Source organism: Macaca mulatta, chromosome 6 (genome assembly GCF_049350105.2).
Source record: "Macaca mulatta isolate MMU2019108-1 chromosome 6, T2T-MMU8v2.0, whole genome shotgun sequence".
NCBI lineage: Eukaryota > Metazoa > Chordata > Mammalia > Primates > Cercopithecidae > Macaca > Macaca mulatta.
In genome coordinates this window covers 8838896-8854210 of record NC_133411.1, presented here as the reverse complement: position 1 = coordinate 8854210, position 15315 = coordinate 8838896, and the positions used below count along the sequence as shown (strand labels likewise).

General features: G+C 43.9%; 1 protein-coding gene across 1 annotated transcript in view; it reads right to left on the bottom strand.

The window, feature by feature from the left end:
• Positions 1 to 15315, bottom strand: part of ADCY2 (adenylate cyclase 2) — a 426140-nt gene that overhangs the window by 35657 nt on the left and 375168 nt on the right. Inside the window, 2 exon segments of the mRNA NM_001265652.1 lie at positions 2842 to 3000; positions 8200 to 8284. Of these exon segments, the coding sequence (NP_001252581.1) occupies positions 2842 to 3000; positions 8200 to 8284 (244 nt within the window).

The window sequence follows — 15315 nt, the reverse complement described above, 5'->3', positions numbered from 1 at the left end:
GAGAGAACCTGCTTCTTCTGGGGGTCTGGCCCAGGAAGGCTGTCAGGACCACAAGAGAGGGCTCTGCAGGGCTGTGAGGCTGAACCCTGGGGCCAGGGTACCTTCTGTGCTCCCCACTGACCTTCACAGAGCTTCTCGAGCTCCAGAGCTTTCCTCTGAGCCCATGTCCAGGAAGGGACCCTCCTATCAGCTCCCAGATTCTTTTTAAAATTTTTATATTTATTTATTTATTTTGAGACGGAGTTTCACTCTTGTCGCTGAGGCTGGAGTGCAATGGTGTGAACTCGGCTTGCTGCAACCTCTGCCTCCAGGTTCAAGCAATTCTCCTGCCTCAGCCTCCAGAGTAGCTGGGATTACAGGCACCCGCCACCACGGCCAGCTAATTTTTTAAAAATTATTTATTTATTTATTTAATTTTTAGTTTTAGTAGAGACGGGGTTTCTCCATGTTGGCCAGGCTGGTCTTGAACTCCAGACCTCAGGTGATCCACCCGCCTTGGCCTCCCAAAGTATGGGATTACAGGCGTGAGCCACCACGCCTGGCCTCAGCTCCCTTGTTCATCTCCCTTTGCTCTCTTTCTGCCTGCAGCAGTGGGCTCTTCTCAGGTCTTGAATTAGGCACTTTCCTGGTGCCAATGGAAAAGTAGCCCCTTGGAGCCTGAAATGTTCTCTCCCCGTTCCTCTCTCCCCCTGGCCCCCTTCTCTCAGCTAGTTTCTAGCACTTTCTTTCCAGATTCAGAAGCCACTTCCTCATGGTGGCAGCCTTTCTGGATTACCATATTTACACCCCAGTGTCCTTGGAGATAACAGGATCCTATCCCCAGGAGGCACCCAGGGAGGATGAGGCCACCTCTAATCCCACTCATCTCTGTGTCCTGGGCCACCACCAGCCTGGCTATAGGGCAGGGGAAACATGGGGACCTTGTTGAATTTAAAAACGGGATGGAGACTCTTGTTCATGGAAACAGAGGGCCCCTTAATGGACACTGTGATTTTATTACCTGTGATCAATAGGAAAATCGGGTGCTGAAGAACCCACCAAATGTAGTCAACACCAGGAGAAGAAACAGGAAAGCCCGCAGGCCATGAGACTTGCTGTGTAGCCCTGGAAGGCCCACTGTGCCCTGAACGTTTCCAGGAAGATGAGAGTGGTGATGTCTAGCAGCTCATCTGCCACCTGGCACCTTATTCTTAACGCCAACTTCAAATCTGCTACAGAAAAATACTGTTCCAAGGCTCCTCACTGCAGGTTCCTTTGTGTTCTCGTATCATCCGGGTTGAGCTTATCCGTTAAGGAGTGCATCCATCTACAGGTGACCCCCGCCTCTTTCACATACACACTCCCAAGCCTCAGTGAAAATGTCCTAAGAACAGGGGTTACACCTCTGAAAAAAAAATCTCAGAACCCCAAACTCACTAAAAATTAAGCTTGGGAACTGAGCCATGCAAGAAACTGCCTGCTTTTTGTTCCCACGTGGATGGCGGCAACGTAGAAGGGCCACGGAGCACCCTAGGTGGCCTCCCTCACAACTGCTCAGGAAAAAATTCCTTGTGGGCCCTGAAATCTTTCAGAATAGACACTCCCCCCAAAAAACTAACCAGAAATCAGAGTTCTGTTGACTCTTATCCTGGCAATGCACATTAATAGCGGATCTTCACAGGTACTGGACAAAGACCAGACCAGAAATCATCCCTCGGCCCAAGCAGAGGAAGGCATAATGGGCTTTTCCTGACTCCTCTCTTTTCACATGTAAAATGCGGTTTCAAGGAGCACTAATCAAGTCTCACAAGAATGTAACCACCTCCCGTCTACCCCACTTCTCTTTTTATTCCTTTTCCTCCTTCCCCTACTGTGCACTCTTTCTCCTTTCAGTATTGAAGTCCTCAAAACTCTCTTTGGGAAAAGCACAGGCCACGAATCCTTGTGTAACTTGTGTTTCTTTTTCCTGGGTACCATCCTCATCCTTGGAAAATAAACCTCTAACTTGATTGAGACCCGTCTCAGACACTTCTTGGTTTACACATCTCAGACATCTGAGAAACGCCACAGAACCAAGCACAGGGCTTTGTGTATTGAAGACGTTCAGATATATGTTTCTTACGTTAAGTCCAAATGTAGACACATCTGCTTTCTCTTGCACTTCAGCAATATTAAAGACATCTCACAACATCTCTCTTCAAAAGCCATTTCAACATTTAACTGACATTGTAGTCTTTTCAACTCTAGCTAATCCATTCGGATAAACCCTCCATGAAATTCCTATTTCCATCCATTCGAATGGATGGACTCAAGTCTTTGGTCTGCTCTTGTGTAGGTAACTGCTAAACGCTGTCACACTCACTGTGTATCTGATATCTTTGAAATTCTAAGAGCCTTGGAAGGCTCTCAGGGAAGCTGAGTGCGGGGAAACAGTGGGCATGTGGGAGGTATGGTTTAACATTGCCTCTTGGTTTGAGCCTCCATTGCGTGCTGGTAAGGCAGGCCTCCTCCCACACTGGGGAGAGAGCAGTAGCTACTTTGGAGGCATATTTGGGTCCCTAGTGCCTCATAATGGACATTCAGAACTTTACATGATTGGGGAAAAAAATCTTCTCGAATAATGAATCCACCTCCAAACTCAGACTTTTAGGGTCATTCTAACCCACTATTCTCAACTGATATCTCTACCACCAATCAATATCTTCTTGAAAACTGAACAATTCAAGCCAATCTTGGCCATTTTGAACGCTCAGATGTGCGAAGTGCTGCAGCCCTTATGTCACTGAAGAAGCTTTCAGCCCTCACCCAGGTCATCAAGTCACCCAGCCCCATCCCCCAGCCCCCAGCCCCGCCTGGTCTGACCTCATTCTTCAGGCTCCTGGCCAGGAAGTGCTCAGCAACGTGTGCGGGAAGCACGTTCTCCAGCAGCACACGGTTCAGGTTCTCCATGGTCTCTATCTCCTCCCGCTCTTTTTTGAACTTGTTCTTCCATAAGAAGTCTAACCTACAGTAATATTCATTCTGTTACAAGAGGACACAGAGGTAAAGAACCAATAGGCATCTTGTCCTGCCAGAGAGTGGAGGTTTTAAAGAGAAAACAAAAAGAACAAAATGAAACCGAAAAAAGAACCCCCAAACAGAACTACCACCCTCCCTACAAAGCCCTCTGTGTCCCTGAAATGTCCTTCAGTCAACCTCGGACACGGATTTGCAAAAAACAAGAACCAGCCTCAGAAACAGGGAAATCAGCTATATGGAGGCTTCAATTCAAAGTGCCATTAAAGCTTCCTGCAACGTTATGTTACTAAAAGATGGCTCAAATTATTTTTTGAAAAGAGGCATTGTAGAATATAAATGATGAATAAATGAAAAATGAAGAATACCTCAGTAGAGAGAGTGCATTTTTTGATGATTTGAATAAAAACTGTATTGTTCGTTTATGGCAGTTTGCCTTTAGCATTTGTAAATTAGTTTTTCCCTAACACAAATTGTATAACTATGTAATCATTGCAAAATATGGATTTTTTTCCACTTGGGATTGTGTTGTTCTGACAGAATGCCATTCATTACATTTAGAGAAAAGTTCATTTTGATATTAAGATAGTGCCTGCTAGTAAAAACCTGTGTTCATGCTTTATAATGTATTAAAATATAACATATTTTAAAAGTAGTTATTATTAACATTGTAGGAATGGAGAGGCCCAATTACTGACCAAGGGACTTTTGGGTCTTGGCAACATTTTGTGCCTCCTATGATGTAAATAATTTAATATAATGAAATAGACTTGAATGGATCCTCCTGTAATAGAAAGGCTTAGTGGAGAGTGTGTATTTCACACAGATAGTCACCTATTGACAAATAAATGCAAAGAAGAGCTAACTGCAAGTTTTTGGTTTGCTTTGTTGAGTTGATTAATTCTACCAATGACAAGTACAAAGTAAAACAAAACACACACACACATGCACACAGATGTCCTCTCATGCACAAATGAGAATTTAAAAAGTTTAAAATCCACATTTTGAAATTTGAAAGAAAAATGATTATTCATTAGTTAGGTTTGATTCAAATTATCTGTCATACATTAGGAAAACTCCTCCTCCTCTGGTGTGGTGCTTACGTTTATCTCATGTAATAAGGCATTTTCAAAAACTGCAAAAAATATATTTTAAAAGTTTGTTTATATTTAGCCAGGATGGTGGCTCATGCCTGTAATCCCAGCACTTTGGGAGGCCAAGGTGGGTGGGTCACTTGAGGTCAGGAGTTTGAGACCAGCCTGGCAAAATCCGGTCTCTACTAAAAATACAAAAATTAGCCAGGCCTGGTTGTATATGCCTGTAATCCCAGTTACTTGGGAGGCTGAGACAGGAGAATCACTTGAACCCAGGAGGTGGAGATTGCAGTGAGCTGAGATTGAGCCACTGCACTCCAGTCTGGGAAACAGAACTAGACTCTGTCTCAAAAAACAAAAACAAAACCCCAAAAATAAAAGTTTGTTTGTATTTAAAGTTTCACATTCATGCCAGATTTTCCACACCATGGACTGATAGAAATTATGCTGTACAGTGACTAGAAAAGTCTTCCTACTTGAAGAATGGATTAAAAAAAAAATAAATCAGTGGTGTGTCTGGCTTCAAACTAAAATGATAGATGCAACCAGTAGTGGGGGCATGGAAAAGACACAGGTGCGCACTTAAAATTAGACAAAAGTGAAGCATGAGATGAAACCTCCTCCAAGGGAGCAGTTAAGGCAGCAAGTCCAACCCAAGTGAGCATGACAGGTTTCCGTACGCCATGCTGGGATGTTGCTCAGGTTTTCAGACCAATTGTTACTGCATAACAGGTAAGCATTTTGTAAGTCTCCTACTAAAAAATAATCACAGTATTTTGGAATCAGCTGCACTGAACTGCAATGACATTTTGCCAAATCTATCTATCTGTCTATGTATGTATGTATGTATGTATGTATGTATGTATGTATCTATCTATCTATCTATTTATCTACCTACCTTTCTATTTGTCTATCCATCTATCAATCATCTTTCACCTTCCCAAACAATGCAATCTGTTTCGAATCCTCTGCCTTCTGTGTAAGTAGCTGGCACATTAGCAACTTGTATGAAGGGCCCCCTCAAAAAATACTTTAAAAATCCCCGATCAAATGGAATACACTGAATAATAATCCTCCAAAAGATAGTTTCAAGTCCTAACCCTTGTTATTTGTAAATGTGACCTGATTTGGAAATAATGTCTTTGTGGATATGATTCAGTTAAAGATCTCAAGATAATCTCATCCTGGACCTAGGGTCGGCCCTAAACCTGAAGACCGGTGTCCTTACAAGAGAAAGGAGCCGGGGATTTGACTCAGAGACACGGCGGGAGGCCATGCACAGGCGTCTAGCAGAGGCCAGGATGAAGCCCCTGCCTGGGTGACTCGGGGAAGGCTGTGCTGCAGAGGAGACAGAGGATTCTGTGTGCGGGAGAGGAACAGGGAGAGACACACAGGCTTCCTCAGCTTTGAGAGCCTCCCATTCCTTGGATTGCCACCCATCTCTTGGATTCTGCCTGGGGCTACTCTACAGGTTTTCAGGGGCCCAGATCCCATGAAGAGACACAGAATTTGCTTTTCATTGGCTTTATCAACAATGAATGAGACAGCAGGAAGAGCCCGGGTGAATCCTCCAGGACATGCCTGGGACCCCATGACCCTCCCTGCTGGGGCTCACATCTAGCACAGCCTCGAGGGCAGTTCTGGGCTTTTTCTGGTTCTGAAAACAGCTTGAGGAACTGGAGGGCTTCACATCTTTCTACATGGACAGAAGAACTAGTCACTGGGCTGGAGTACAGGGCAATTGGTGACCCTGTACATTCTTAGGTTCTAAGCTCTCCTACAAAACAATAGCTTCATTTTGAGGTCATGCAGACTGTCCCCTGGTTTTATAGGATACATGGATCCCACCTCAATGTACTGCTGTTTAAGCTCTGGTGAGACACCAAGCTTCTTTCTTTTTCGAAAGAGACCCCTGAGTTGGCTAACACATCTATCATAAACTAGACTTTAGTACAGCAAGTAGCACTGTACCTGTTGCACAAGAGACGTGTTATGTTTTTATCGAGGCTACTTAGATACCTAAAGCAATATTTAGTATACTGATTTGCTCGGAAACCAAACATATCTCCATCATTTCAAAAAAGATGGTCATGGAGCAGGATGAATAACAATCAAAATAGGTTGCAAAATGCATGTATTATCATTTAATAAACCAATCAGGAAATATAATAACTGAGGCCACAAATGCTTTACTTATAGCACTTGAAAAATCTTATTTCCAGTATAGGGTGTTTTGTGATATACCTCCCCTCCTTTTGGGGGAGTACTAAAGCACTGTGTCACAGACTTCAAAGTTCTTACCCAGAAGACCTGGGGCCTTAGTAAATCATTCAGTCAATGATTTTGGATTGCAGGTCAGCCTGCTGGCTCACCTTGGTATTTCCCACAGTGTCTTATATAGATTCGGTCATTTCTAGCTGGTGTTAAAGAATGGTTATGAAGAATGATAAATCCTTTAGAGGAAGTAATAATTTTTCTAGGCCTCTAGATGTAAATATTACTTTTTGCTACATTAAAGACAAAAATGGAAAGACTCCCTATAAGACTGGTATCAAGCCAATTGTGTAAAATTAGTGCTCAATCATAACACTGAACACTTTCGATGATTTAGTTTAATTAGAGGGTAAGGGATCAACTGTCAGCCATTGGAAACCATAATTATGTAGTGGTACTGAATGTGGATCATCTCAATGACCAGTAACAAAGTTGGGAGAATTTAATTGGATACTAGGTTCTTAAAATTTGCTGCTGTGAAGGAATCTGAGTGATGATTCTAGCAGGAAAAAGCATCCCCAGCATGAAATGGAGAAACAGGTGACCCCACAGAGGGGATGGCTGCATTGTTTCCTGAGAAATGATCATCTATGTGATACCCCTATGCAAAGAAGTGCAATTCTCTCACGTTTAAATTATAGGGTACTCAAGGGAGAGCATGCCTGCCATATGAGCGAGAGCAGAAAGATGGCCAGTCACGAGAAAAGAAAAATGGATCGCAGGAGAAACCAGGGAAAAAGAACTGCACATGGTACAGGTTGTCAAAACTGCAAGCCAAAGAATGCAGAACAGAGAAAACACAAGGTGGTGGGGTGGGAAGAAGGGACCTCAAACAGCTTTGCATCAGGACAGGACAGCTCGGTGCTAGGGAGATGGATGAGGGCTGCATCATGGGCTCCTAGGGAGGAGGCAGCTCACATTGCTTGGGAAGCTAGAGGAGGACAGTTGTCCCAGACTGCTGGCCTGACAGCCAGATCCAGACTCGGTCCAACTGACTATGCAATTCCTAACAGCTTTCTGGTGGGGAGAACTAGAAGTCAACTGGAAGCCAGACCAAACTCATAAGTATATAGTGTACCTCTTAGACACCAGACAGATTTAATTTAATTGGCATTGCTTCTTCATGGGTTCTTTCCAAATACATAAATCACTGCTGTTTGTTTGTTTCATGCCACCCTTTGCAGAACTTAAAACAGACTTTGGACGAGGCAGAGGTGCCTGGCTTCAGATGAGTCTTGTGGTCTTTGGGCAACTGTCTTTGTTGGAAGCAGAGGAAGAATAATTGTCTTTAAAAATCCTGCACCCACAGCCTCTACTAGGAGACCAGAAGGGTTGGGGGACCAAAGAAGGAAGAACAGTTTCATTCGCAATGCAAAATAAAGCTTTTAACAGGGGATCATATTTCTAGGAATGACTGCAAATGGCAGCAAAGGTATTCAGACCCGGTTCAAAGAAGCGTGTCACATATTCTGAAACGCAAATGAAAGCCCCAGTCAAGGTGATATGTTTTTTTTTTTTTTTCAAATAGTGTCAGTTATTGAAGGAACACTTTTGTAGGCTTATAAAAGCTACAACATTTATTTTGAGATTTAACAGGAAATTAACTGATTAAAATTTCACCCATTCATGAAATTCGCCTTTTGTGGAAAAAAAGAAAGCTATTTCCCCTTTTGTCTATAAGCATCCACACCTTGTACTAACTAGGTTTGTCTTCAATGATAATATGATTCTGATTCTTAGACATTTGTTTCCAAGAAGGTTAACTACAATGCACAGCACAGCACTATTAATACAGCACTTTAGAGAAGGTATATATATATATGTGCAGACTTCTTACCTGTCTACCCAGAACAAGCAGTGTGATGAAGAATATAGAGAGAGACACAGAGCCCATAGTCTTCAGGTCTTTCCAAATGCCTGGTCTATTAAAAAACAGACAGACAAACAGATAACAACACAACGAAACAACATGCACACAGGACTTAGAATTTGAATATCAACAAATGTCAGATTCTCTAGTGCCTGTCTACATCATATACCAGCCAAACACACATTTCAAATCTCCTTCCAAACCCAGCTTGCATTAAAACAAAACAAAAATCCCTACTTTGAGGGCACAGTAAAATGATACAGATTTCCTACTTTATATCAAGCTACACCAAATATAAAAAGAAGACATAAGAATAGGAACATTTTCTTTATACTTCTGGGATCAATATGGGTAATTGGATCTATGGTTTCTTCAATGTTTTCATTATTACTCTGGGAAAGAGACTGTACGCTTGAAATGAATAATCACGTGAGGTATAAACATGAAGTAGGGAACTTAATTTCTGCAAGCTACTCTCACCTCTGAATTACACAGTTTCATATAACTTTCAAGCAGTCATCCAATCTTATTCACTCATATGATTTTGTATCACAAAGGCATAACAGAGATGAAAATTCCGGGTACACTGCCCGAGTGACCTCAGGTTCAAATTGATAATAAATGACATCAGTCATTTACCCCTGCCAAGATGTCATTGCACTGGGTAGGCTCCCCCAGTCCTCACTATCACAGTCCAGGCAGTGAGCACCCACACATCCTTCAAATGCTGACATGCGAACATTTCCCATATAGGACTGTAACTAAGACCTGAAAAATAAAAGTGGATTATGCATGGATACCACGTCACATAATCAGCATAGATGGTATCTGATCAACAACAGACAACAGGTCATCACTTTTCACTTGTGTGTTGTCCTGGCTTTTTTATTTTTCCAGCTTCTCTGGGGGGGATTCAAGGACACATGAGATAACAAGAGGCTTTGGTGTAGTATTAAAAAGCCCAGGTGGACTTTAAAGCAAGAGAGCCTGGGTTTGAATCCTGAGCTATGGGGCCTCGCATAAACCCCATTCAAACGTCACTTTCCCCATCAGTCAAAGGTGGGTACCAACCCCTACCCTGCAGGCTGTTTTAGCCACTACATTAAATATCTATATACCTGGCACAGAGCCTGACACATAGGACACTCTTTCCAAATGGTACTTGTGATTTTTAACATTAATTACAGAATGATAAGGAAGGGGAGTGGGGTGGGGCTAAGAAACTAGAGAAAAAGATAAGGACACACAGACTGGAGAATATTCTTAACAGAATGAAAGACTCAAGTGCAAAGAAAAGGTGGACTCTTGCAGGAATGAAGAAACAGAATTGCCTGGTCCCCGTGGCTTAGGGGCTTAGAGCCACAGAGAACTCTCCAATAAGGTTGTGCTTGCATTAGGAGTTCTTTCCTCTCCACCAAACCTGCGGTGGATGGAGGAATCAGAGCTCGTGAAACTGAAGGAGGTCATCATTTCTGAGAATGAGGCTGGGGAGCAGTGCCGCCTTCCTGTTTCACTGGCATTGATTTTATAAAATGAAGTTGCTGCTTTCTGAGCCTATGACTGCGGTGTCCAACAGCACAGCTGAAGTGACCGATGGGTGCAGATGTTTAAAACCAATTCTGACTCTGACTTTCATGAATTTTAAACTCTTTTTACTCTATATTGACCGTGCTCGTGCTATATTGAATAGTGAAAGTGGCACCACACAGCTAACATCCTAAGAAGCTAGTGCAGGCTGAGTTTTTAATTTGCACGCTGCTTTGTGAACATCACATTACTTTACAATTCCAAGGGGCCAGAGAAAGCATCTATGACATCCCCTTCTTCCACCCACCACCCCCATAATTCCTAAACTAAGAGTAAATCTCAGGCCAGGGTTTATAAGAGCTTCATCAGTGCAACAAATCAGAATGAAGTCCCCTTTGCATTTCTGACTAAAGGACCAGATGCCCCAAACATACAGAGCCAGCTCAGGCCCCTCTCACTGACAGAGAGACGTAAGTAGGACCCTCTTAGGCAATTCAAGACCTGGCTGGGTTTTCAGTTAATCAGACAGAAAATTCACACAAGCAACCTATTGGAAGAAATCCTGTCTGGGGAGTCCTTACATTAATGCATTTGAATCTCGGTTTATGGGGTAGAAATACCCTGCTCCACCCATCTCCCAGATCTTGAGTCTTCATGAGGAATAGCGGTGGGTGGAGGGGGAGCTTGGAGGAAGCTAGACCAGCAGAGCCTCTCCCTGCAGGACTGGGGAGTGGATTGGAAAGTGCAGACCTAAACGGATCTCAGGAATCAGGAGGCACCAGCAGCCCACAGAACCGACTGGCGTACCAGTACACGGCTACCTCTTTCTCTTCTGAAGTTCTCTGACAACTACTAGGAACTCCATCTGGCTTTTCTGGATTTCACTTGGATTTCTCAAGACTTCTTTCATTCCGTTAGCAAAAGAGAACTGCCAACTCCTACTGAAGGCCTTCTCTCTTGTGTGGGCCACTTGTGGATGGATGCTGTTAGGGTCCCCATGGTTTCAGTGACTTATTTCTCCACTCTAGATTGGTTCCTAGATCTCCTCACTCTTTGTCTGTCTGTGGGAAAGGTGGGAAGAAGGAGGGGCATAGAGCATGGTGGGAGACAGAAAGAGGTACAGTAAAATCCCAGGACATCTTTCTGGCAGAGTAGTCAGCTGTGATGATCTCTGAATTAATTTCCTAGAGTCGCTATAATGAGGTAGCATAAACTAGGTGACTTAAAATAACAGAAATGTGTCATCTCAGAGTTCTGGGGGCTAGAAGTCTGACAGTAGGATGTTCTCAGGGCCTTGTCCTTCTGAAACCCTTAGGGAATCCTTCCTTGCCTTGGTCTCACTTCAGCTGGTTTGCTGGCCATCACTGGCTTTTCTTAGCTTGCCACCACGTGACTCCAATTCCTGCCTTCATCATCACGTGGCATTCCTGCATGTCTGTCTCTTCACCTGGCCATCTGCTTAGGAGGGCATCACTTATACTGGATTGGGGTCACCTTCCTTCAGCATGACTTCATCTTAACTAATTCCACTTGCAATGATTCTATTTCCAAATAAGGTCACATTCTGAGACACTGTGGATTGAAGTTTTATATCTTCTTTTGGGGGACACAATTCAGCCCACCAATCAGGTCAGCTGTTTAGAGAAATATGAGCTGCACAGCTAGTTGGGTATGAGCTCTCTCTCTCTCTCTCCCCAACTCGCTCTCTCTCTCTCTCTCCCCTCCCTCTCTGTTTCTTTCTCTCTCCTTTATGTTTTAAGGATGAAATCTACTTTGGACTCTCATGTGTTAGGGTGGTGCCATCACTGAGTTATGAAATAGGGAAGATACAGCTAATATAACTGAGAAAGTTTGTAACTCTATGATTTCCAATACAACGACAATGGTAGCCAAAATGTGATAGAACACACTTCCTTTCATATCTAAAAACCAGACACTGGGGACTCAGATGCTCACATGCCACACAGGCATCTGCAGTTGGCCCTCCGCCTGAGGTTGTTAATGGAGTAATCACTTTGCTTGTCAAGTTTCAGGAGTACAAAAGAATACCACACCCCAATATACTGGCTGAGGGAGATGGAGGAATTGCTCAGTGAACCAGCCTCTAACTTGAAGGCAAACACTTCAGATGGAGTAAAAAAGGACATTTTCATGATTCTCAGGAGGGAAAGCAGTCCAGGCACATAGACACAAACATTATCTTACCTTCAAAAACTTTACATTTCTGTGGGTGAATATTTTTAAGAATAAAAGTACCCGAAGGAGCCTAATTTCTGTTGTGTTGTCAACAGTGGCTAGCTGAGGTAAAGTCATATATTCTCAGGTCACTAATTGGGATAAATAAAAAAATCAGTTCACTGATCACTGAGGGCCACGACTCATAAAGACCAGAGTAACAAGGAGACAATGACTTCCTTCCCCTTCACCCATACAATATCCTCATGGTCTTCAGCTAATCTATCTTTTATCTTTTTTTCATGCCTCTAGTTACACCATTACGTTAGAAAATACCTGGCTTTGTTCACAAATGACCCCCAAATCCTCAGGAATCATCAATGTCAAATGATGCTGAAAGCAAATGTCTTGTCCAAAATGATAATGCCACAAGGACGAGTCTGCTCACTGAGCCTCACTCAGCAAGGGACTGGGACCTCAATCACAGAGCCAGAAGACAACATTGTCCCGCGTAAAACAAGGCAAAACACCCCAGAAAACTAATCTGAGGTTAAGATGCATAAGCCAAAATAAGTCAGTCCCAAGCCTTGTCAGAAAATCTTCAACCAACTCTGGCTTGAGAAGCAGCAGGGAATTGCTAAGACGCCCTCGGTCTACTTTCATGGTGCCCTCTCCTGCTGTGTTCGTTGCAGATCCTGTGGGTTTCCTCTTTGGACTCTTCTCCCCAACTTGAGTCACTGAGGCAGTACCTTCCTCCTGGCCCGTGGCAGGCTGGTAAAGTGTGAGGTCAACGGCTCAGCCAGGGTTCCCACGCTCTGTATCAAGGGCATTCCATACAAGTGTGTTGTGAGAATGAGTAAGTGTGTGTGTTGGCTTGGAAATGGCTCGTCTTCCCTGAGGGGTTTCTGGGCATTCTCTCCTCCCTGGATTGGACACAGATGCACCAGAATGTCACGTGAACTTGCAGTGAAGATGGCCCAACATCCTCCAGGGACAGATGGCTCAAAGGCTCCCGTTTTTTCAGAGTGGTCATAATTGCCAAGCCAGACATGGCGGTGCTGCAGCAGAACCACAGAATAAGGAATAGGCTCCTGCTTCGAAAAGAGCTCCGGAGGCAGTGGCAGGTCAGAAGAGATGACAGAAGTGTGTGTTAGGGGGGTTGGACTGGGAGTGCTGGCCCTTTGCTGTGGAGACAATCATGTGTCCTGATTAATGCAGCTGTGGTTTCCTTTTGTGGAGAAGAGTGATTTTAAGTCGGAAGCCACTGCTGCCTCAGCGCGATCTGATGTGGTCGGGCTGGCCGTGGCTTTAGCATCACAAGGAAGAACTGATGATGAGAAGCATCGCACAGTCTATGGAGTCTATGCCACAGGCCCTGTGAATCCCTCCCCCCATTCTAAAATCAAACAGAACAAAACAAAAGAGCCTAAATATTGAGTTTCTTCCTGCAGATGAGTCCAAACCACAGGACATTTTCTGTTTTAGGTCAGATAGAGAAGTAGTTCGCTAATGGTTGCTCTTTATAGAAGGAAAAGAAGCTTGTTAGACCCTGCATAGCCCTAGGACAACTTGCTTTGTTGTTAAAGTGATGCGGCTGGGATGGCTTCCCTCCCTGCTGGCCCGAGAGTGGGTATCAGGCACAGAAAAGCATGCTGTGCTCCTCGCTTTCTGAAATGGCACAGGGTGCAGGAAACAGGCAGAATGGGGAAAGCTGAGATGGTAAATCTGAAAGGAATCGAAAATCTTTTCAATATTAACTTGACTATATTATAGCTTGGAATGCAAATTTGTAATATATCCTTCATTTAAAGAAAAGACATGAAAACAATGTCAGGTGCTTGGGAATATCCACAGACCATCTGCCCCAGAGCGAGGCCTGCAGCTCTTCCCGACCTCTCCCGTGAGGGGTGGGTTTTCTTGTTCTTCCTCAAGACCTTCCCTCAGTTCATCATCAATCAATCCCTCATTAGGACATTGTCAAAATAATCGCAATATCCCAAATTCCAGCCATTGGGATTTCCGAGACACTGGAAAATCAGGGAAAGCAGAAAAATGCCACAAGGAAGGTGCTTCGTTCATGCATCTCAATGACAGGTGCAAGTCTGAGCATCTCCAGTGCTCTTCCTCATAGGAAGGCTGGGAAGGGAAACTTTTGCAGACATTTCAGCCAGTTACCATCTACAGCTTCTGGATAAGGCTAAGCGCTGTCTATCATTGCTGCTTAAACTCCGTATTTATGCGCTTTCCAGAAAGTATTTATTTTACTGGGCTAAAGTTGCAGCACAGAACTAATTGGTCTTTGGGGATCCTTATGAGTTAGCTGCTCTGTTCAAGCTCTCCATGTCCCATGTGTCTCTAGAATTAAAGGTACATTTCTAGCCACCAGGTGAGTGAACATAATGGCTTGGTCTAAGTGAAATAACACTGATCCCTTGAGACTTTTCAGTTCAGCAAGAGAAAAACACTCAGGAAAAATCCGACAACTTCTTGCAGACTCAGTAGCAAGCCTTTGTCATGGGAAGGATAAGTGTCTTTGAGACAAAAACAGCTTCCAGCAACATCCGTTGTTATTAATATCACTATCACCTTGAAGAGCAGCTGGTGTCTCAACAGCTCTGGCTAAGGGCTTTGGGAGACAGTGTCACAGATAGGAACCACAACCATTATCGATCCATTCACAGACAGTACTGAGGACTGCTATGGACACCAAAGAACAGAAAACATCTGAGAACCTCCTGAGCTACCTTCAGCAGGAGGCGACTTATCTGAATCACGCCCCAGCAGGGCACGTTAAATACCGGGACACTCCTGGCCTCCTTCCTAATGGATTTTCAATGGCACACTCTCTCTGAGTGGTCTTTCTTTCCTCCTGAAAAGTCTACTCTTCACACTCTTGAATGTGTAAGAATGTCTTAAATACCATTTTCTTAATTATTCGATACGAAATTTTTCTAGCGCATCCCTCTCCTTTTTCCTCTGCCAACTCCATTGGTTTGTAACATCTTGTTGGCCCATCCACGAGCAATGTCAAGTTCGTTCTGAAAAGGCCCTGCCACCGGAGCCACGATGAAGCCACATGCAGGACAAAGTACAGAGGGAGACGGCCGGCACTGCCTTTAAACAGAGATGCCCTCCCTGAACTTTCCTTTGAAATATAAAGATATGAACAGAACCTGAAGTGGATACTAAAAGACACACATCCTCAGTGATCTGGAGATACACTCTGTCTTCAGGGAAGCAGGTGAGGCGAGAGATTTCAGGAAGCCGGTGTCAGGCTCTTCCCATTGTTCGAGAGCACGACCTGCTTTTGTTCATTCATTCAACAGATTTTTGTTGAGTACTAGATGCCAGGCACTGTTATAAACCAGGGTATTTGGTTCA